This window comes from Miscanthus floridulus, chromosome 13 (genome assembly GCF_019320115.1).
Source record: "Miscanthus floridulus cultivar M001 chromosome 13, ASM1932011v1, whole genome shotgun sequence".
Taxonomy (NCBI): domain Eukaryota; kingdom Viridiplantae; phylum Streptophyta; class Magnoliopsida; order Poales; family Poaceae; genus Miscanthus; species Miscanthus floridulus.
This window is the reverse complement of record NC_089592.1, coordinates 9,081,962-9,104,477: the sequence shown is the minus strand read 5'-3', so window position 1 is coordinate 9,104,477 and position 22,516 is coordinate 9,081,962. Positions and strand designations below refer to the sequence as shown.

Sequence of the window (22,516 nt, the reverse complement as noted above, 5' to 3'; positions counted from 1 at the left end):
TACTCAATAAATTATTATTGTTGACAAGTAATTCATCACAAGAAACCTGGTGTACAAAGAAAAAAATGGCCAAATAAAATGGGGAGCAAGCAGGAATAAAAAAACGGGGAGCAAGCAGGAATAAAAAAGAAAGAAACAAGCAATCTCGATCCAGCTCAGAAATAAAATGAAAACAAAAGCTGGCTGTATAAACCAAAATCCTGATCCAGCTCATAAATTAAAAAAAAAACGGCTGGTGTACTCGTGGCCTGTAGCATGGGCCTGGTACGGATGGCCTGGTGCGGGAGGGCGGGTGGGTGCGGACTGCGGAAGGCCTGGTGCAGAGGTCGTGGGGTACTGAATAACTATTAGTACCCGGATACCAAATAGGGTTGTCCTATATATATATATATATATATATATATATATATATATATATATATATATATATATATATATATATATATATATATATATATATATATATATATATATATATATATATATATATATATATATATATATATATATATATATATATATATCGTTTTTATTATAGGCTGCTCCGTTATGTTCCAAGTATAATTAAGTCGATATCTAATTACTTTTGAGAGGTGGACCTTTTGTCTTTGCTTTTACTCTTATTTTTAATTGACCTAGTTTTGTACAGATTTAAATTCTATTGCATCACAAACAATGTGTAGATATGAGACGAAAACTGTCCAATTCAAAATGTTTTGGTAAACTGCTCCCTCTGACCGGTTAAACACCGATGGCATGATAGAAAGCAAGTTTCGTCCTTGGAAAAAAAATGCTGGCTCCATGCTAGCTGGAGCAAATCTTAACGCGGCTACAGGCCCGGGCACATGAATTGCGGGCCAAACTTGGTGTGGTTGACATGAAAAATAACAGGGAAAATCATGGCAGAACTTTCCACAAGTGCCAGATCTTGTCACATTTATAGACCAGAGACTAAGCCCCCCTTTGGAATGCATGAATTTCATAGGAATCATAAAGGAATTTCACATGAATCAGTTCATTTTCAGAAATGGAAAAATTTTCCAGCCAAAGGGGCTTAAACTAGAATCATAATTAATGGCGCAATGAACTCAAGTGGAACATGCGGTAGCTTAGCTATCTTGAGGTACTATGCTGTATTTTTTTTCTCTTCCACTCCACTTAAGAGAAACATATATTTCAATTTTAGAAAGATAAATTCAGTAGTTAAACTGGTTCATATAATTATTCTCCTATAATGATACAGAAAGATAGATAGCCTTGTTTGACTGGGGATAGTGTTAACAGTAGCTGATCCGGCACCTGAAGAGATCTATGGTTGTGGTGGTTTCTTTGTTAATCTTGCCTAATCCAAAAACAGGGGCTGCTCTGCTTTCAGCCTACATAAAGGCATCAACCAGGCAAACCAAGGCTTTTCACAAAATGGGAAAACAAAAAAAAAAAATCTTTTGTGATCGGAACACACACTCGATTAACCAAAATGGTTAGCCAAATCGGTAGTAACCAGACTCAACCCAAAGCCTGGAATAAATGACTGTATTTCTCCATAAATCTAGCTAAACAAAACTCTGAGAATGTGTGTGTATGTGATGTGTCAAAAGAAGGAAGAAAAAAGAAGCAGCCCAGTCCTTGGCACGGCTCCACCAGCAGACCAGAACAACGCTTGCCATGTACCGTGTGGCCATGGCTGCTCCAGAGCACCGCCCGATTTTTTCGTTTCTCCATGTTCTTCTGCGCTTCTGTTCTTGCCCTATTCATCATCACGGTTTTCTCTGCTAGAAATATAAGCAAGAAAAACACTGCTCTGTATATAAAGCTAGCTACACCATCCTGTGACCTGTGCTGAGTCTGGATCACTGAAAACACTCATCAGTCACCATCTCAAACAAGCAAGAATAGCACCTGATCTTACCGGCTTGTTTTCTTTTCTTTCTCAGAAAAGGAGAAAAAAGGAGGAGAACATCTCATCATTAGAAGATACTATGAAAATCCAAAGCGCAAAAATATATAGTGAAAGATGGAACCCATATACAGGACTCATTAGCAGCCCACCTCACAAATTTATGTATGCTGAATGATAAATTGAGGATCCTCCTTCTGCAACCTAATCACTGCATCTCGAGATCACAACAACTACATCATGGTACCTTTTTAACATATAAGGAGACTAGATTAAGAGAGCAGAAGTAATGAAGGGTAAACAGAATCAAACCAAAAAGATAAAACTATCGCTCCTTGAATTATTAGCTCCTGGGAGGGCAAATGGGTAAGTACACCTGGATTAAATAGACCATGGTCACACAATCTTCGAACTGTCTTCATATAAAAGTAACATATCCATAAAGACCATAAGTAAACAGAAAGCAATATACGTTTTCAAGGTGCCATAACCCAATCAACAATTCCAAAAGCGAACCAGAAAACCATGTCTTTCCTCGGCAATAACAGGCCAGCAACCACCAGTATGAGTTTATAAGACTTCTGTCCAAAGGCAACCAGAACTTGTCAATAGAAATTGTAGAAACATCCCAATTCAACGTAACTACACAGTTTCCCTAATAACCATGTGACACTAAGTAAACATTAGCTGCCTTATAATGACTATGTACGAAAAAGAGTTGCACAGCGCCACAGCCGTGGACAATCTGAATACTGGAAGTAGCAGGCCAACGACACCATAGTGGCATGGAAACCATTGTAAGCTGCAACACAAAATAGCATAGAATGGTCAGTGAATAACATACAAAAGGCAAAATATCGTAGAACTAATGATGTGACAGTCAAAATATAAGATAGAGGAATCATAATACATCGATTGGGTAAGATGTGCGGTGAGCACGGCTAACAGTAACAAAATGAAATGACAGGCACCGTTTTGCCTCTTGTGCCCATACACCAGCAGCTAAATTTAACCTATGAATATGTAAACGACATCATCCATACCTGCTTCAATTAACTGAGTATTTTTTAGTTGGAGCAGATCTGGGTAGATTGGGAACCTGGTTGACACAATCCTCAAGGACACGCTTCAACTCCGCTTTTGCCTTCTTCACACAAGACTCTGAGTGGCCCTCTGGAACAGTCTGTTCAGAGAGTTCCAGCGCCTTCACAAGGTCTGGCGCATACTGCTCCTCTTCCTCGGAAATAAAAGTCACAGCAGAGCCCTTTCTACCAGCACGGCCTGTTCGCCCAACACGATGAACATACTCCTCATAGTGGTTAGGGACATCATAATATATTGACAACCAATTCAAGTTCTTTCACATCTAAACCCCTAGCAGCAACGTTAGTAGCAATCAGCAAGCCGCAGATATTGCTCTTGAAATCAGCAACAGTTGATTCACGATCAGCTTGATCCTTACCACCATGTAGAGACAGGCACTGATATCCATGCTGGAACAAGTTTTTAAGCAGAGAATCACATTTATCTTGAGTGTGGACAAACACAAGAATTTTCCCCTTATCACAACACTTCCCAAGCAACTCTAACAGCCTCAAGAACCTCTCGCTTTCTGGTCGCACCTCGACTACTTGTGTGATGTCTTTGTTCACGACACTCCTCCCACCCACCCGAATCTCAACGGGCTTGATCAGCACCTTGCGCGCCAGCATCTCTACCTGCCGTGGAAAAGTGGCTGAGAAAAGCACTGTCTGTCTATCTCGCCGGGTGTTTTGAATTATCCTAGTGATCTGAGGCTCAAAACCCATGTCGAACATCCTATCAGCTTCATCCATCACCAAGAATGTCACTCTCCGAAGGTTAGTGATTTTCCCGTTGCTAGTGCAGAGGATATCGATCATCCTTCCTGGTGTGCAAACGACAATTTCAGCACCTAGTTTCAGTTCACTGATCTGCTGGGCAACCCCTGAGCCTCCATAGACAGCAACACAACTAATGCCAAGCACCTTAGAGAACTTCTTAATGTCCGAGTGTATCTGCACCACAAGCTCCCTTGTAGGAGCCACAATGAGCCCAACAGAACCATCTCGAGGAGCAACAGGTGGCTGGTCTTTGACATGCCTCAGCATCGGAAGGAAAAATGCAAGCGTTTTGCCAGATCCAGTTTTTGCAACACCAATACAATCACGGCCACTCATGATGACCGGCAACGCTTGCGCTTGTATAGGCATGGGCTTCTCGAAACCAAGCTTCTTGATGGTGTCAAGGAGCTTGCTAGTCTGCCCACTCTCACATCTTTCCCGTGCACTTTGAGCTCCAACTCCTTCCGGTACGCGGCCACTTCCTCGGATGTCATCTCCTTGATGTCCTTCGCCTCGATGTAGAAATTCTTCCGGAACGGCTGGTAGTCAATCTTGGAATGGTCCACAACAGCCAGCTTCTCCACCTTTGTCTTCTTGACACGCTTCATGAACTCCACATCGTCCTCATCCTCCAATCCAGCACCACCATCACCATCATCGTCATAATCCGAGTCCGAGTCATCCCCTTGCATGATTCTCCCCATCGCCATCTTCAACCCTTTCTTACCCCCAGTACTGACAGCAACCTCCTTTACACCGTCCACTGATGCTGGATTGCTCTCCAGCTTTGCGACCTCCGGCAGCACCATGGTGTTCATGAATGCGTCAAGCGGGTCAATCTCTTCCTCCTCCACATCAGTAGGGCCACTGGTACCATTACCCCCATTGTTGCAATCAACATCCATGACACCGCTTCAACCCAAATCCGTGCCATCCTCTTCCTCATCAGACTCCTCGCCCTCCAAGGTCCACTTCTTTCCCGCCTCGGCCTCGGCCCCGTTGGCACCCTGCTGCTCGCGGAGCTTCTCCTGCCAGTCCTTGACGCGGATGCGGCGGCGCTCCATCTCATCGTCGAGCCGCTTCTGCTCGGCCCCCATGCCCCTCTCCTGATCCCTGGTGGCGGGCGCCGCCTTCGGCTCCGCGTCCCGGCGGTGGTGGTGCGAGGACACGCGGCGGCACTTGCGGTCGCGGCCGCCGTCCTCGTCCTCCCCGTCCGCATCCCGCCGCTTCGGCCTCTCCCTATCTCTCCTCTCCTCGTGCCGCCGCGCCCGCTCCCTTTCCTCGCGGCCCCGGTCCTTCTCCCCACTGTGGCGGTGATCCCGGCCCCGGTCCCGATCGAAGTCCCTGTCGTCGCGACGGTAGCGGGAGGAGGAGCGCTCGTGGTGCCTGTCGCGGTGGTGGCGGGAGGAGGAGCGATCGCGGTCCCGGTCCCGGTCCCGGTTCAGGTCGCGGTCGTTATCATCGCCAGAGCCCATGGTGTCGGGCTGTCGGCGGCGGTCGGAAGGTTCGTGAAGCGAAACCCCAGGCGCCGGTCGGCGTGTTCCGGAGCTTGGAGACGTGATTTTTGTTTCGCGATTTATTACCACGAGATGTTTTATTATTATTATTATCAATGCAGGGCATGATTAGTATTTAGGGTACGTTTGATGCCTGGGACTTGTAAGCTTATACATAAACTAAAATTGAATTCTTAACTCAAGAGTCCCATAGACATCTATTAAGTCATTTTTAGCCGGGAGTTTCGTTGTTTTTAATACCGTCACGTCGTATAAAATGAAATAAAACTTAAATATAAAAGACATTCTCGATGCATAATTTCGTTCTAGTGTTTCATAGACGTTTAATTTCATGACTCGTATAGAGTTGGTAATCGTGTCAAGGATGAAACTCATTTCTTCTCTCTCCTATTAAAAATATTACAATGTCATCAAAATACCTCAGTGGCAGACTAATAAATGCAGATGAAACTCACAGGAAACTCCTACTGACACGGGCCTTTTTACCTTACTCTCATTACATGGGTTTGTCCATAATAAACTACTATTAGTTAAGGTATGAATTAAAAATTAGTCTATATACTAGTATGTGCATATTTTGATGGACTTCTATTTCTTAAGTTACTCCTCTAATGATCTAAATATGCCTTTAATTTGGGCCTCGTTCGGCTGGTATGAAGTTTGGCTTGTTCGGCTTTTTTTTTTTTCAGTCGAAACAATATTTTTCTCTCCCAATATTTCAGCCAGAACAGTGTTTTTCAGCCACTTTCAGTCAAGTTTCAGACCAGCGAACGACTTCCCAAAGTCGATAAGTCGATTCAGTTGTGATTGCTAGATGAGCCCTAGGGGCCCGATTTGGTGTGATATACTATTTTTAAAGTCCCATTTAATTAGTTCGGGTCTCTTTGGTACAAGTACGACTCCTGCTCTTTCGATGAAGCCACTAGTTCCTTACCTAAAAAAACTCCGATTCCTCTATTGTTCACCACGAAAGGGCTCCTTTTCAAAAAAAAAAAAAAAAAAGTCCAGCTTCTCCGCAGAAGCTACTCAAACATGCCCTTATTCTTTTTCACCTATAACAAAATATTTCGGATTTGTAATTTCTTATGCACAAGAGAATGCTGAAACGATGTTTTTTCGTCCCTGAAAAATATTGTTTAGGTAGCTTCTAGCCCTTTGAAGCAATTGAGCTCCTCATGTCAGTCGATCGTGAGGTTGAACATTGTGGCGCGCGACCTGCTCAGAGTCCTCGACGATTCTAGCGTCGTCGTAGATAGCCTTGTCAAACTCATGCTAATACCCAAGAGCTTAGCGTAGATTAGGCAGAAAAAGCATTTGCTCATATCACATATCGTCATAGATTCAAAACAAGCATTAAATTAGAACATGAAATAGGAGAAACTCTAGATCATTATCCAAATTGAAGCTTCGACAAGTGACACCAGAGCATCAATTTTGAGTAGGGCGGTGGCGAGGCTGAACAAAAATAATACCCTCGATCGCAGACCATCAGTGTAGCCTGCAAAAATAAAAAAAAAGTGTCCTTTAGGAGAGAGAGAAGAAAGTAGAAGAATAAGGCAACGACAACAGATCCAGGCGATGGCACAAGAGTGTGGAAAAATTGGCTGTTTTACGAGGAGGGTCACAAGGACGACAAAAGGTTGATATAGCCGTCATAAAAAATAGTCGGACCTCTAGAGGCAACGACGTGTGTTTCTTTATATCGTCACGCTCAGAGTCTGATGATCTTCGAGTACCTCTCAGCTGCGTTCGTTGTCTAGATATAGTTGTAGGTTTGTTCGTATCCGAACAGATTCTACAGCTTTACTTAAGATGAGAGGCCAAAAAAAAAGTTGTAAGAACCTAAATTGGATGTAACACTACTGGAATCTCGCTTTTTCTGTGTGTGCGAAAACACACAGAAAAATACGAATAATATTTTTCTGACGGTGTACCCTCAGAAAAATACACACAGAAATATAATGACAGAAAAATCTAATTTTTCTGTGGGTTCAACGTCAGAAACAATTTTTCTGTGGGTCTCACACGCACAGAAAAATTGTGTTCGCCCAAATTAAAACTAATTTTTCTGTGTGTTAATCCACATAGAAAAAAGAAATAAACGCACAGAAAAACACATGTTTTTTTTTCTGTCGGTCTAGGTGAACTCACATAAAATTCATTTCGCCCAGATTAAAAATAATATTTCTGTGTAGCCAGCCTCACAGGAAAAAAGAGTTGAACACAAAAAAAAATTATTTTAAAACAGTAGCAACAGCATATTAAAATATATATTTTCCATACAGTAATTTCTATGCATGACCAACAAAGTTTCATTCAAATAATACACAAATCAGTAGTTCATCATGAATGGAGTCAACACTTATGTCAAAAATAGAATCAGTCTGATCTATCAGCACATATATCATATATACAGATATGATATCTGGTCATCTACATGTTCAACATGAATACTCCATAACCCTGTATCATAGCAGCTGTTTGTTCTGTTGGGGTAATCATTAGCAGACTAGAACTAGATCCTGTGCCATTTGCGACAACGGCACCATCAAATCGTTGCCTAAGTTGAATGGCATGTTCAGCCTCTGCTCGAGCAACCTGTTATGGCAATCAGATAAGAGATTTCCAGTAATGTCATAAGACGGCTAAAAGATTATTACACCATAAATAAATTTCAGAAAAAAAGAAAGGAGCTAATTGAGAAGCAACGACCGGAATCAAGACATGCATGTCGGCGTCACCCAAGGCACAAAACAGAGAAATGCAAAGGCCAGACTAGAAGGATGTGAAGACCACTCTGAAAGGTGATCAAACATCTCAAGTTGCTATGGAAGCAGTCTAGGTGGGCTTTTTCAATATAACAGGCTTAATCTCAAGGTGCTAAGAAAGAACTCTAGGTGGGTTTTCTCAACATAACAGACTTAAGTTGTAATCAATAAATAAATAGTTCAAGTGAGCAGTTGAATTAATAATTAGTTTTAAGTGAACATGGGTTTGGCCAGGTAGGAATCAGAACTGGCAAGAGGCATACTTGTGCCATAAAGGTGCCAGATGGCTCGGACAACACACATGCTCATGGCTTACTAGTGCAGGTGCCATTTATGAAAACAAGAATTCAGTTGGGAATGAACAGATTAGGTCTCTCTACTTGAAGTTCTACACATATCCTCTAATAGTACCCACTTTCATAGCTGTGGACAGAATAATTGCAAGGAACAATAACAGATGAAAAGGCATCATGCAATAGGGCATAAATAATAGTTCTTACTTGCAACTGGCTGCGAAGAATTTCTGACTTTGACTCCTGTTATAGAAATAGGAAAGACAATTTCGAAAAGCATGAGTCATATGTAACTGAGATGGAACGTTTGGAAGATAATGAAAGTGTGCATAAGACCTGTTCAATGAGAGCTTCTTTTAATTGATTTATCAGCGATATTTAGGAGATTTCATGCTAGCTGTTTTATCTCAAAAGTTATCAACATGTTGCTAAAAAACATTTAAGCTCTTGTTCTGATTCGAGACACATGTTTTGTGCTATAAACACAAGCAACCTTAATACACTTTGATAAAGCATAGAACGCAAATGAGAACTTAGGGCAAAACCAAAATGTCACTGTGTTACAGGAGGTAGTATTTGCTAAGTTCCTCCAGACTTCAGTAGGAAAAAAAGCCATCCTACATATCCCACAGTTGTAACTTGTCATTGGAAAGTATGAAATTTGTTTACCTGATGCACATACAAGGATACAAGATGTCCTTCCTGTCAAAATGCTTTACACTACTAGCCTACTAGTAAGAAAAGATCAAGGAAAAAAGAAAGAAAAATATTACTAACATAACATACATTCAAATCAATAGGAGGCTGCTGATGTGATTTCCCCAGATTCTTAGAAGGGCTGCTGATGTAATTTCCCCAGATTCAAATAAAGAAAAATATTGCTAACATAACAAGGCATCCATGCATGCAAAAGTTTTAAAAGTAGCATAACCAAGATAGCATTCTAAATGTATATAGCACTTTTATTCTAGAGGTAGCATAATTCAGTTGCCAATTATGCTCCAAGTATTAGTTCTAAAAGTAGTATAATAGGAAAATCAACTGGCATGGTTCCTGTAGGCAGGCTGAAATAAACATGCTTTGCTCCTGTTATCACACTGAGATGACACAAAATCTTACTATATTCAGATACGATTGTAAATGAGACTGCTCAAAAGTAACCTGCATTCTGCAGGTTTCTGAGAATCATCATACAACAGGAAAAAGAAAATAGAGAACCCAAGCAGCAGTATGCACACCTAAATTTCATTCCAGTAATACCGAAATCATTTTGGATGTGCAAATGCAAATTAAACCACAAAGATTTTTTATATAAACCTAAAGCTATGTGTAAGTAGCTAGCCTTCCAGATTTTTCAATACAACCTTGAGAGACATCTCATCAAGCAATTTACACCGCACTACATCTTACAGTCTCCATGCAGTGCAGATATTTGTGTCAATATAGATATAGCAATGTTGAGAAAAACAAGGACATATAGAGAAGCTGCAGGTGAAGAAAAATGAGGAATTGACCAAGATTGTAGCATCACATAAAATTAGTTTGCTATTGAGTGCGCGTGAATCCAATCTATGGGTACAGAAGTGCCAGTTATTAGTAAGAATACAAAACAGCTGTAACTAAGTTGACAAAAAGTGAGATTGTGTCTACAATGGATGCAAGGTAAAACAGATAGGATCAACCATGGCTACTAATTTCCTTTGTCCAGAGTCATATATGAAGTAGAAGCAAATGGATAGAACACTACATGCATTCGGAATTCCAGAATAGCACAAATTTGTTACTCAATAGCAGCTATCTGCCAACCAGTCAGAGGAACCACACACGCTGCATTACAGCTGAACTAAAAAACAAAGGCAGCTAAACTCCGGCCGGGGAAGAAGAAGGGGGAGGGGAGGGCCGCCGCCACCACCACCACCGCAGCCACCGGCCGGATCCGGGAGAGGGAGGGCCGAATCCGGCCGGGTGAAGAAGGGGGAGGGGAGGGGCACCTGCTGGGGAAGAAGAAGGGGGAGGGGAGGGGCGCCGACGAGGGAGAAGAAGGGGGAGGGCGCGGATCTGCTCGGTCGTCAGCGGCGGTGACGGATCTGGATGCGGCCCCGCCTCGTCCTCGCGCCACCGGTGAGGGAGGGAGAGTAGAACCGTCGGAGTTGATGACGATGCGCGCGGCCGCCGGCGTGGAGGTGGTGGCGTCGGATCCAGCCGCCTAGGGGCGTGCCCGCCATGGATTTGGCCAGATCCGGGGGTGAAGGAGAGGGGCCGCGCCCGCCATGTTGGAAGGTCCTAATGGCTAGAGGGGGGTGAATAGCCTAATAAAAATTTCTACAACAACACTTAACCAAATGGTTAGACAATTATGAGGCGAAGCGAGTGTTGCACTAGCCTACTTAAAATGTAAGCCACCTACCACAATTCTAGTTTAGATAGTGTCTATTCACACAATAGCAAAGACACTATCCTATGTTAGTGTGCTCTCAAAGACTAACTAAAGAGCCACACCAACCAAGCAAGCAAGCTCTCACAACTAGCTACACTAAAGAGCTTGTCAACTAGTTTGCGGTAAAGTAAAGAGAGTGGTTAGGATAGTTATACCGCCGTGTAGATGAAGAACCAATCAATCACAAAGATGAATAACAATGAAGACCAATCACCTCGGAATCAATGATGAAGACAATGATTTTTTACCGAGGTTCACTTGCTTGCCGGCAAGCTAGTCCTCGTTGTGGCGATTCACTCACTTGGAGGTTCACGCGCTAATTGGCTTCACACGCCAAACCCTCAATAGGGTGCCGCACAACCAACACAAGATGAGGATCACACAAGCCACGAGCAATCCACTAGAGTACCTTTTGGCGCTCCGCCGGGGAAAGGTCAAGAACCCCTCACAATCACCACGATCGGAGCCGGAGACAATCACCACCTCCGCTCGATGATCCTCGCTGCTCCAAGCCGTCTAGGTGGCGGCAACCACCAAGAGTAACAAGCGAAATCCACAGCGAACCACGATCACTAAGTGCCTCTAGATGCAATCACTCAAGCAATGCACTTGGATCACTCCCAATCTCACTATGATGATGAATCAATGATGTAGATGAGTGGGAGTCCTTTGGCTAGGCTCACAAGGTTGCTATGTCAATGAAAATGTGCAAGAGACTACCCTTGAGCCGACCATGGGGCTATAAATAGAGCCCCCATCAAATAGAGCCGTTATACCCCTTCACTGAGCAAAACGCGCTCTGACCGGACGCTCCGGTCATACTGACCGGACGCTGGCCCTCAGCGTCCGGTCGCCCGATGGACGCCACGTGTCATCGCCTTCAAACGCTGTTCGTCAGATTCCAATGGCTACAAAGCTGATCGGACGCTCCGATCAAAACTGACCGGACGCTGAAGCCCCAGCGTCCGGTCGTTTCCAGTAAGCTCCCCGAGGCATGTTTTTTTGACCGGACGCGTCCGGTCCACCTTGACCAGACGCAGCCAGCGTCCGGTGCTCAACCCTAGCCTACTGTGCCGTCTGATAGCTCGACCGGACGCAGCCTTTCAGCGTCTGGTCGCTGAGTGACCCAGCGTCCGGTCAGTAGACCGACGCCAGCATCATTTCGACCAACTCCATTTCAATTCTAACTTCTTCACCCTTGCTCAAATGTGCCAACCACCAAGAATTTTGCATCCGGCGCAATAGAAAATAGACATTTCATTTTTCCAAAAGCGCCGAATCGAGGGACCCAAACCCATCTCAACCCTGCAAACACCTTGTGCACATGTGTTAGCATATTTTCACAAATATTATCAAGGGTGTTAGCACTCCACTAGATCCTAAATGCATATGCAATAAATTAGAGCATCTAGTGGCACTTTGATAACCGCATTCCGATACGAGTTTCACCCCTCTTAATAGTACGGCTATCAAACCTAAATGTGATCATACTCTCTAAGTGTCTTGATCACTAAAACAAAATAGCTCCTATGGTTTATACCTTTGCCTTGAGCTTTTTGTTTTTCTCTTTCTTCATTTCAAGTTTAAGCCCTTGATCATCGCCATGCCATCACCATTGTCATGCTATGATCTTCATTAGCTTCTCTACTTGAAGTGTGCTACCTATGTCATGATCACTTGATAAACTAGGTTAGCACTTAGGGTTTCATCAATTCACCAAAACCAAACTAGAGCTTTCACATGTCAATGAAGAGGGAGAGGGAGGAGCGGGAGTGGCGGCGCTGCTCGGGGAGGGGAGGAGCCCCCGCGCTGAGTCACAGAGGGAGGGGCGCGGCGCTGAGTCGCAGAGGGAGGGGCGCGGCGCTGAGTCGCAGAGGGAGGGGAGCGCTGAAAGGAGAGAGTGAGGGAGGGGGCGTGGTCAGTGCGTGCGTGAGAGGGTGTTTGGGGGCGCGGCGGCTGGCGGGTTAGGGTTAGGATTTTTCTATGCGTGCATATATTTTTTTCTGTGCGTTTTTAAAGAACCGATAGAATAAATAGCATTTTTCTATGAGTGCTGATTTTTTCCGTGTGTATTGTCACGCACTATTTTTCTGTCGGGATATTTTGGAACCGACAGAAAAATCATAATTTTTATGTGCGTACCGAAAAAAACGCACAGAAAAATTCATCACCCACAGAACAATTCGAGTTTCCAATAGTGTAAATTGACTAAACAAACTGATAAACTATTTTCTTTTTAGCCAAATTGTATTATTTTCCATATCTATATTTTACAAGGGTATTACGGTTCGAACTCATCGTCTGCGTCTAACTGGGTCTCGCAAAAAAAAAAATGTAAAATCCGGTTCGTAGATTCTAGACTGGAAAAGTTAGGATACCACTTTAATAATCCCCACACTACATGATGTTTTTATTGTGAGGTTGTTAAAAGCTAGCTATATTGTACCATGGCAGAGCCAAAAAATTTGAGGAGCTCTGGATGTTTCTCATCAGTTCTCATTATACAGAAATATATACGTAGATATAGTAATTCTCTTTGCACTTCGCCCGGCAAACCCGGGCAGTGGCTCCGCCACTAATATTGTATAAGATGTTTCTATAAGTTGACCTATTTGCTATTTGGATGCCACTAATATTGTATAAGATGTTTCTATAAGTTGGCCTATTTGCTATTTGGATTACCGGATATGGTAAATCTCCAAACTCCACCACATATATTGATGGTGCTCATGGAATGCATATGTTTTCATACCTAGGGTGTTACAACTTGTGTTCATCACACTACTGTAAACTAGAATAGACGTGTGTGCAAAAACCGACAGAAAAACCACTAAAATCGTAAAGCCAAAAGTGAGACCTTTATCGGTTCACATATCATTTGTTTTAATCCTTAACGCCTAACCTTTCCGGTTGTTGGTCTTAGTAGGAGAATAAGTAGGTTCACTTGCGGGCCTGTCTTAGGTTAGGGATTTTTAACCCCTTTTTAAATTGTATCATAAAAATGACTCTATCTAGCTTTTATTTTTTATTCCTACTAACCCCTTCTTTTAGCATGGAATGGCGGGTGCTCAGCCTTTGCATTAAAGTAGATATGGAGAAAACAGTACAAATTTACAATCTTGGGTGCTGTTTAGTTCCTCTCACTTTGCAAAATTTTTCAAGATTCCCCGTCACATCGAATCTTTAGATGCATGCATGAAGCATTAAATATAAATAAAAAATAAAACTAATTACACAGTTTAGACGAAATTCACGAGACGAATCTTTTAAGCCTAATTAGACTATGATTGGACACTAATTGCCAAATAACAACGAAAGTGCTACAGTACCATTTCGCAAAAAAAATCGCCAACTAAACAAGGCCTTGCTAGGAATTCAGGATGCTTAGAAGGAAAAGAAAGAAGAAGAAGAAGAAGACAGAAGTTAGCAACTGGCCTTGCTGCACTAGATTGCTGGCATGGCCTAACCTGCATGCCTAAGGCAGCCGAGATCGTTCTCGTTCCTTCTCCCATCTGCTATAGTTAGAGCGGGCGAAAAGAAGGCGACTTCGCCTCCGCCACCGAATCCGTCGGTTCCCTCCCCTTCTGGTGTCCTCCCCGGCACCGGAGGGGGAGGGGAACCGAACCTACGGTGGCTGGAGTGTAGATTACTACCCATTTAGTTAGTTCTAGTCCCTAATCTAGGTAACCTAGGCCTTGGCGGCGTACGGATGGTGGCGACGGCGCTGTCTACAGCGAATAAGCTTCTCTGGCCCTTCTCCACCTCGCTGATGTGTGTTTCCGCAGCGGTGAAGGGCTGGTTTGCTACATCTTCACCGGATCTGGTGGTTCGTTTGAAGATCCAGATCTCGTCGGTGAGTTCTTTTGTCCCTCCGACGATGCCCTCTCTAGCGAGGCTCTAGGGAGGTTTGCCTACCACTATTATGAGGAATCGGGTTGGTGGTTTACTTGCAACTGCTTGGGCGGTCTTTTCCCCCTTTCGGTTGCTTTGTCGTCCGATGACTTGGGGTTGCCGGCGATGCTTGCGGCGACAAGTCCCATGTTTCTCGGCGATGAGATGGCTGGTGGTCATCTTTTACTGCTAGGGCGTTCAACGTATCTATGACATGTCGATGTTTTCGACATGCTACTCATTGTGGCAATGGAAAACTTTAATGTTTCGTCGAGAAGGGCTTTGGCTTCAAGCTGCAACCTTGGTGTGTTTCCACTCCCACCTGTGGTGCAGTGGGTGCTCGTCAAGGGGCTGCTCCAATCGCCGGCGACGAAGATGACCGGGAGACCCTTGTATGGACTAAAACATAATTTTCCTTTTCTTCAAGGGTGCTGTTGTAAGGGTTGCAATGTAAACCTTAAGTTATAAGTACATGTGAAATACAATCCCGTTTTTTCTAAAAAAAACCCTTTTAGGCGCGCAAGGCCGCATGATTTGATAAAACCATAGTACCACGTCATATGTATTGATGTGACAAGATGTGCCACACTAGAGCACGCGTGGAGGTCTATCGGTATTATTCGGTGCCTGTCGTGCCACTTTTATTGGCGTGGCAAAATAGAGCGGTCTCGCAAATAGGACTGGCGTGTCGATACTAAATCTTAGAGAAAATCATAGATTTTTTATATGACCACGTCAGATGGAGATTATTTTTATGAAAAGTTATTGCTGTCGATGATTTATACAACCTTTTAAGGTTTTTCATTTACAGTTGTTAAGATGTTTAAAAAATTCGACACACAAATTTGGGAAAGAACAACGGAGCACTGAGCTTGTTTCATTAGAAAAATCGGTTGTGTATTTTGTTGTTGTTGTTGTCGAGCATGATTTTTAAGATTCCAACGAGCACACCGACGATGGAGAAGAGCGTGGCGATGGTCATGGCCTTGTAGCCGTGGTAGAGGTGGCGATGGACGAAGATCCGCACCGACCTGTGGCGCTTGTACGCCTCGATTTCCTCCAAGGTGACAAAGTAGTGGTCGCCGAAGCGGAGGTGCTGGGCGAGCCCCTTGAAGAAGCCCAGCGCCTGCGTGTTGCTCAAGGTGCTGTACACGAGGCGCTTGGCCCGCAGCTGCTGCACGTCCTCCTCCCTGTCCATGAGCATCGCCAGCACCGACAGGTACGAGCTCACGACGTAGCCGTCCGACTCCGCGCCGGAGCCCGAGGTGCTCGCCTCCAGCGCCGCCATGTTGACGAGCCAGCACGCCGTGACGTCGTTCAGGAACAGCGGCGACAGGGACAGCTCGCCGAACAGGGGTCCCCGGCTGAAGCTCATGTCCCCGAACCACGGCTCCGTGCTCGGCGTCAGCCTGACGCCGATCTCCGCGAGCTCCACGGCGCTGATGGACACGGACAGCGACGTCGACGCAAAGCTCTTGTATTTCATTTTCGTCTCGGGCATCCTGCCGAGCTGCGTGAGCCGGAGGAGCCCGAGGAGGTGCGGCGGGTCCTGATCCAGCGATGTCGGCATAGGCCGACGACGGCGCCCTTTCTTTGCCTTTGCGGGGAAGAAGTCGAAGAACTTCTCCTCTATCCCGGCGACAAACCGGAGCACGTCGACGGACATGAACTCCGTGAGCACCTCGAGCACCAGCCAGGGGATCTGGTTCTCGAGCAGGAAGATGTCCTTCTGGATGCTGGGCCCCGTGGACAGCATCATCCGGTTCTGCAGCACCGGCGTGGTGTCGCCCACCATGTACTGCAGCAGGAAGCAGCCGTCCAGGAACATCATCTCCGCGAACTCGGCGTTGCCTACGTCCGCGACCGATTGGTCGTCGGCGTCGTAGCAGCCGCGCGCGTCGCTCACGACAGAGAGCACCTTCTCGTACACCTCCGCCGTGGAGCGGCCCGCCCTCGTGCACAGGTGGTGGGCCGCCGCCAGCTTCACCTCCTCCATCTTCTGCAGGTGGTGATGCGCGTCGCTCCGGCGGTAGTAGGGGCCGATGGCCACCACGCTTGGCACGACGTAGCTGCTGCCGTCGATCCCCTGCAGGCCCCCGGGGAACCGGTGGATCTTGGTCAGCACCTTGGAGAAGTCGGCGTCGAGCTTGTCGGCCGCACTCGCTGTCCTCCCATCGATGGCTCGTGGGTCTTGCCTTGCGATTGCGACGACGCCGGTGTTGGCGTTGCTACTGGTGCTCGTGTTCATGGCGCCAGGAACTGATGTGCTATGCTCAGAGACGGAGCCGGGGCATGCATGGCGAGAGCCGTTTTGAACTATCGCATGGCATGCACCGATGCACGACTTTTGCAATTCTTGAGCTGTCAGATACTTGGAGTAACAGTCCATCTCGAAGCATTGTATCTGTACCAGCATCTTATCGATGGCCATGACGTGGGTTGGAAACTTGGAATCGGCATCAGACAGACAGAGACGCTCAAACGTTGGATTTCAAACGCGGTCTAGGTTCGGATGTGTGATGCACAATCACCGTTAATAAATGTGGCAAGTTATCAGATTCTCGACATCATTCTGAACGTTTGATTCCTTCTAATGCCACGTATCATACATCCGTGATGGATCGTACAGGAGAGTGATTAGACTCAGGATCCACGCAATTTTCTTCCAGTCCACAAAGCAAATATGCCCTTTAGAGCTTCACGGGGTGACGTTAGTATTATATATACTCCATCCATCCCTAATTACGAGCTATTCTAACTTTTTTTTTGAGAGTCAAATAAACTCAAGTAAACTTAATTAAATATGATGATTCCATGCTTCACAAATCACGTCATATCACATCTAGATGGCCCCCTGGTCTTTTGTAATTAAAGGCTGGAAGATGACGTCAAAGCAGTGTGGTTTCTTCTCTAGGATGTTTTCCCCGTAGAAGGGCGATTATTCATTTGATTACTTAATTTTTTGCATCTAATTACCCACCCGGCCGTTATGATAGACAATCTACACAACCATTTAAATTACATCTAAATTATCACTATTACCATTATTAAAAAAAACTCAAACTTCTCATGAAATCTGAATATAAATTACTAACGTCTTCTATTACAAAACAAGTGCTTAAATAGCATAAATTACAGATATACATGTTTCCACATCACCCACATATATTAATATTAGTATATTTAAAAGCTATTTAAATTAAATATCAATGTTGTGCCATCAAATAGTTCAAGTACACATGCATGTATGAGCGACAATGTTTCAGCAATCATGAAAAATATTTCCTTAATGACTCATATATTAATAATTCTAACAAATTAATCAAGACTATATTGTTAACCATAACATATAATTTATTTAAATTGTTACTTTAGATAAATTTATACATATTAACTGAAATTGGTGTATCTTTATTGATAGTATAACCGGAAGAACTCTATGTTTATAATAGAGACTAGGTAGCGTGTTCGTGCGTTACTACGGGACAACTAAATCTTTTGTACTAAAAACACACGGATCGTACGATAAGATAACAATACTGTTAAATTAAATACCGACGTTAAAGTGACATTTAATTCAAAAAGCAAAGTTCGTGAAATTAACACAGTCACGAAGAGCGCGGCGTCGTAGGCTCACAACCTCTACCGTATAGACTTTTTCGTGATATGGCTAAGATAATATTTTATATCGGCAGAAAGAATTCTTCGATATCCATTTCTTTTATGCGCCAATAAATCCATGAATAAGTTCCGCTGCATCTCCATATAATCCTGTACACACAGGTTCGAGTATATATGTAAATATTAGTGCCTGTCACATGGATAATACAGTGTGTCTTAAAAAATCTCTCATAAAATTTTAAAACAAAGTATGTTATACTCATCGTATAAATATATGTGGCTTTAGGACTATTCCACATAGACATATATTGTAGAATAAGGTATCCACTTGAGTGTATGTTCCAAGATGTTGAATTAGGTGTTGTAATTCTTAATTTCGACACATTTTTCAGGTCAAGGCAACCAACGGTGACACTTTTCTTAGTGGTGCATAATTTTATGGTGCACCTCTTGACTATCTGAGTAAGGACAAGTTAGCACTGTAAAGGCTCAGAAAAGCTACTGAGAAGGCCAATGTTGAGTTTTCCTCCACTATGCATACTAAAACCTATGTCCCCATTTATCATTGTCGATGCTTTTGATGCAAAGCAATTCAACATTACCATGATCAGATATAAGTTTGAGTCGCTTGTGAGCAATAGAGGGACTCTCATCCTTTATGTGATCTGCCTTAAAGATATTGGCAGGACGATGGACCCATGTTGGAATGTCGCACCAAAAAGTATCCACGTTTTATCCACAATTTATTTCCCATGAATACATGCAGGTACTATAATAACACTAACTACACCAAATGAAAGATCAGAGAGAATTTGCATTGCCTTCAGAAGGATTTATTTATTAAGTTCTTTGAACTCTATAGGTAGTTTTGAAATATCTATTTGCCTGTCTTACCTCGTATCCTAATTCAAAATTTTGTAGTTTAATTAGAATATTTAGATGATTGTATATATAATATTCTATACAAGAATAATCTATGCTTGATCTTCTTAAAAGATTTCTACAGTGTAAAGACATCTTTGTTTTTCATGCATGCCCGTGCTAACGCTATGGTAAAAATAAAAGGACAATATATCAATTAAAAAATAAAAACAAAACTCATGCTCAAAGTCAAAGAGATAAATTATGGATGCTTAAATTTTGTCATCCATTATCTACCGGCGTGCCTACAAAATAGACTGAATAAACAATTAAACATAGATAAAAAAACTAAATTAATGAAAGGATCATTGCAAGACATCAATCATCTCATAGCTTCGGACAGTATCACAAAGCTACTAAAAACTATAACCATGCCCTCACCTCAAACATTGTTTAGATAAATGGATTATAATGAAACAAATGGATATCAGAGATTTCTTCCTGCCAATATAAACATTATCTTAGCCGTATCACGGAAATATGTATAAAGTAGAGTTTATGAGCCTGCGACGCCGCGCACTCCGTGACTGTGTTAAATTCATAAACTTTGCTTTTTGGATTAAATACCACTTTAACGTTGGTATTTAATTTTTCCAGTATTGTTATCTTATCGTGCGATTCATGTGTTTTTAGTATAAATTATTAGTTATCCCGTAGCAACGCACGGGCACGCTACCTAGTATAAATATGAAGAATAAAAAAGACAACAAGAAAGATTGGCATTAGGCCAACTCCTTTTGATTCTTTACAAACACATCTAAAAGTTAACATGTGGGCTGTGGGCATCAAATTAAAACAATAAAAAGAACATGGATTCGACCATAAGTAGCATTTGCCTTCCTTTTTTTGAAAAAAAGAAAGGTACTGCCGAGTTATAGGATTGTCAATCTTATCAGCACCATCAATGTGTGTGTGGGGGGGGTCTGACCCCGAATACCCATGACAAACCACATGGGCTGCGCCTTCCGCAAGACATCTGGAAGCCTTGCGGGGTACGACTCTGCTCGGCGCCTTCTGCAAGACATCTGGAAGACATCCTGAAGATACTACGAGATCTGTTAGGATATGTATGATCCCAAGATTCATGTAATCAGTTATTACTTTTCGGTTATCTCTCAGACCTAACCGACTTGTAACCATGCTTCCCGGACTATATAAGGCGGGCAGGGACCCCCTCCAAACTCACGTAATATCATACGATAGCTAATACAAACCAACGGACCACAGGAGTAGGGTATTACGTCATACTGACGGCCTGAACCTGTCTAGCTCGTGTGTCTCTGTTGCCTTCTTGTTCTTGATCTCACGCTCCTCTACCGATCAATCTACCTTCGTGGGATATCCCTCGGAGGACTATCGACGATATTATGTCGACAGTTGACGGGTCAGGTAGGGGCTTGCGTGCTGTTTCCTTATCGAACAAGATGACTTTTTCCGCAGGCTCTTTGTCCCTCCCATAGCCCGGCCAGATCTTCACGGTCGGATCGATCTCCTAGATCATCAACGTTGACAGAGTCGGAGAGCTCCTCAAGCCGGCGCAGATCGATTCTGTGCCGATCATCCCCGCACCTACGACTACAGATCCGATCTTGGAACCACCTCCGAGGTCGCCTTCATCAGCAACTCACTGCCCGCTTCCTCGCTACTAGAGGAGGCAGATCAACAACGACGATCTGATCGAGTCCATCGATCGGGTCGGTCTGAAGCTCGCCGATTGCCTCTCCATCGACGAATCGGCTCTGGACACTTTGGTTCAGCGTCGACCACCCTCCGATCCAAATCTATTAGAGGCTGCTCAGAAAATTCCAGGAGTTGTGGCTCTGCCCTTCGGGCTCACCAACGTTGCCGCCACCTACCAAGACGCCCTAAGGGGCAAATTCACCGACCAGATCGCCGACCAGCCTCCGCTGGCCATCAACATGCTCCATGTCAGCCGATGCTCTGGAGCGTCCCTCCAGACCATCCTAGAGGAGAATCCAGACACCGAGTCCCAAGGTTCTACGGAGACCCTCGCCGAAACCTTCACCGAGCAACTTCCTCTCCCTCCTTTCCGAGGTGGTGCGATCTTCAACGTCAGTGTCGACAGCTCCCCTCGGAACGGCGAGACCAAGGAGGAACGCGCCGTTCGTGAGAACCGGAACGTCAACCGTGCACAACGCCGAGAAAACGAGAATGCCCTCGCGTTGGCCGAGCAGTAGCTTGACTCGCAAGGAAGGCCACTCCAGCGCAACCTCGACGAAGAGTTTCTCCGCGTTGACGGCCACGACGTCTTCAAGACTCCAAGTGCCAATCTGGCAGTGGACGCCAACGAGCTCGCCCACCTCCCACAGACGCCCGAGCTCGCCAAGGTCGCCGTCATGCTTAAAGCGGCGCACTGCCAGGTCAATGAGATTCGCCAGGATCAGAGACCTTCATACTCCACCTCTTCGATTAGCCGATCAGTCGCCACAAGAACCGATCGTCGCCAAAGTCGCTTCACCAACCAGCACCGCGACGATAGGCAACCCCTCCAGGGCGGAGCTAGGGGCAACCGCACCGAACATCACCGCCAACACGACCAGGAGGTCGACCAGGACATCCGGGTGCACCTCAACAATCTCTGAGATGCACGACAACATATCGACGAACGCCGCTTCGATCGCCATGAGGATGAAGTACCCTGCCGCCAGGAGTACGAACAAGAGTACGACAATCCGGACTCAGCCCTCGAGCCAATCACTGGTGGCAACGCTGCAGATGACGGCACCGACAACCCCAAGGGGCCCCGACATTCACAAGGGCGCTCCGAACACTTTAGTGGCCCCGGGTTTTCAAAATCACTGGGGTCGAGCCCTATGAGGGGAGGATGAATCCAACATAGTGGTTACAGGCTTACGCCACTGCTGTTCGTGCCGCCGGAGGAGACACCAGTGTCATGGCGAACTATCTTCCCGTCATGCTCGCGCCAACCGTCATGAACTGGTTTACTAGCCTTGCCCCAGACTCCATCGGATCATGGGAAGAGCTAAAAAAAGTCTTCACCAAAAATTATATGGCTACGTGTACGCGATCGGGAACCAAGCATGATCCCAACCGCATCAACCAGAAGCCATCCGAGCTCCTCCGCAGCTACATCCGATGCTTTTCCGAGATGAGGAATTCTATTCCACACATCACGGAAGCCGAGGTCATCACTGCCTTCATCCGAGGACTCCATCACCGTGAGCTTCGCTCTAAGTTCAACCGTAAGCCACCCATGGGGATTGGCGAGATGATCACAACCGCCAACCCGTACGCCGACGCCGAGGAAGCCGAGGTGCGCTTCAATGA

The 22,516-nt window shown here is 44.7% G+C and overlaps 1 protein-coding gene, 1 long non-coding RNA gene and 1 pseudogene across 2 annotated transcripts; all 3 read right to left on the bottom strand.

Annotated features, from left to right (window-relative positions):
* Positions 1 to 2,945: 2,945 nt before the first annotated feature.
* LOC136499405 (DEAD-box ATP-dependent RNA helicase 42-like) lies at positions 2,946 to 5,415 on the bottom strand (annotated as a pseudogene).
* Positions 5,416 to 7,643: 2,228 nt separating this feature from the next.
* LOC136501094 (uncharacterized) lies at positions 7,644 to 8,715 on the bottom strand. The gene is made up of 3 exons (XR_010770167.1): positions 8,674 to 8,715; positions 8,545 to 8,580; positions 7,644 to 7,874 (listed from the first exon to the last, which is right to left on the bottom strand). It is a non-coding gene; the product is annotated as an uncharacterized lncRNA (long non-coding RNA).
* Positions 8,716 to 15,545: 6,830 nt separating this feature from the next.
* Positions 15,546 to 17,096, bottom strand: LOC136499404 (UPF0481 protein At3g47200-like). The gene has a single exon (XM_066495071.1). It carries the CDS (start codon positions 17,094 to 17,096, stop codon positions 15,546 to 15,548), a length of 1,551 nt encoding a protein of 516 aa, XP_066351168.1.
* Between the last annotated feature and the right edge of the window lie 5,420 nt (positions 17,097 to 22,516).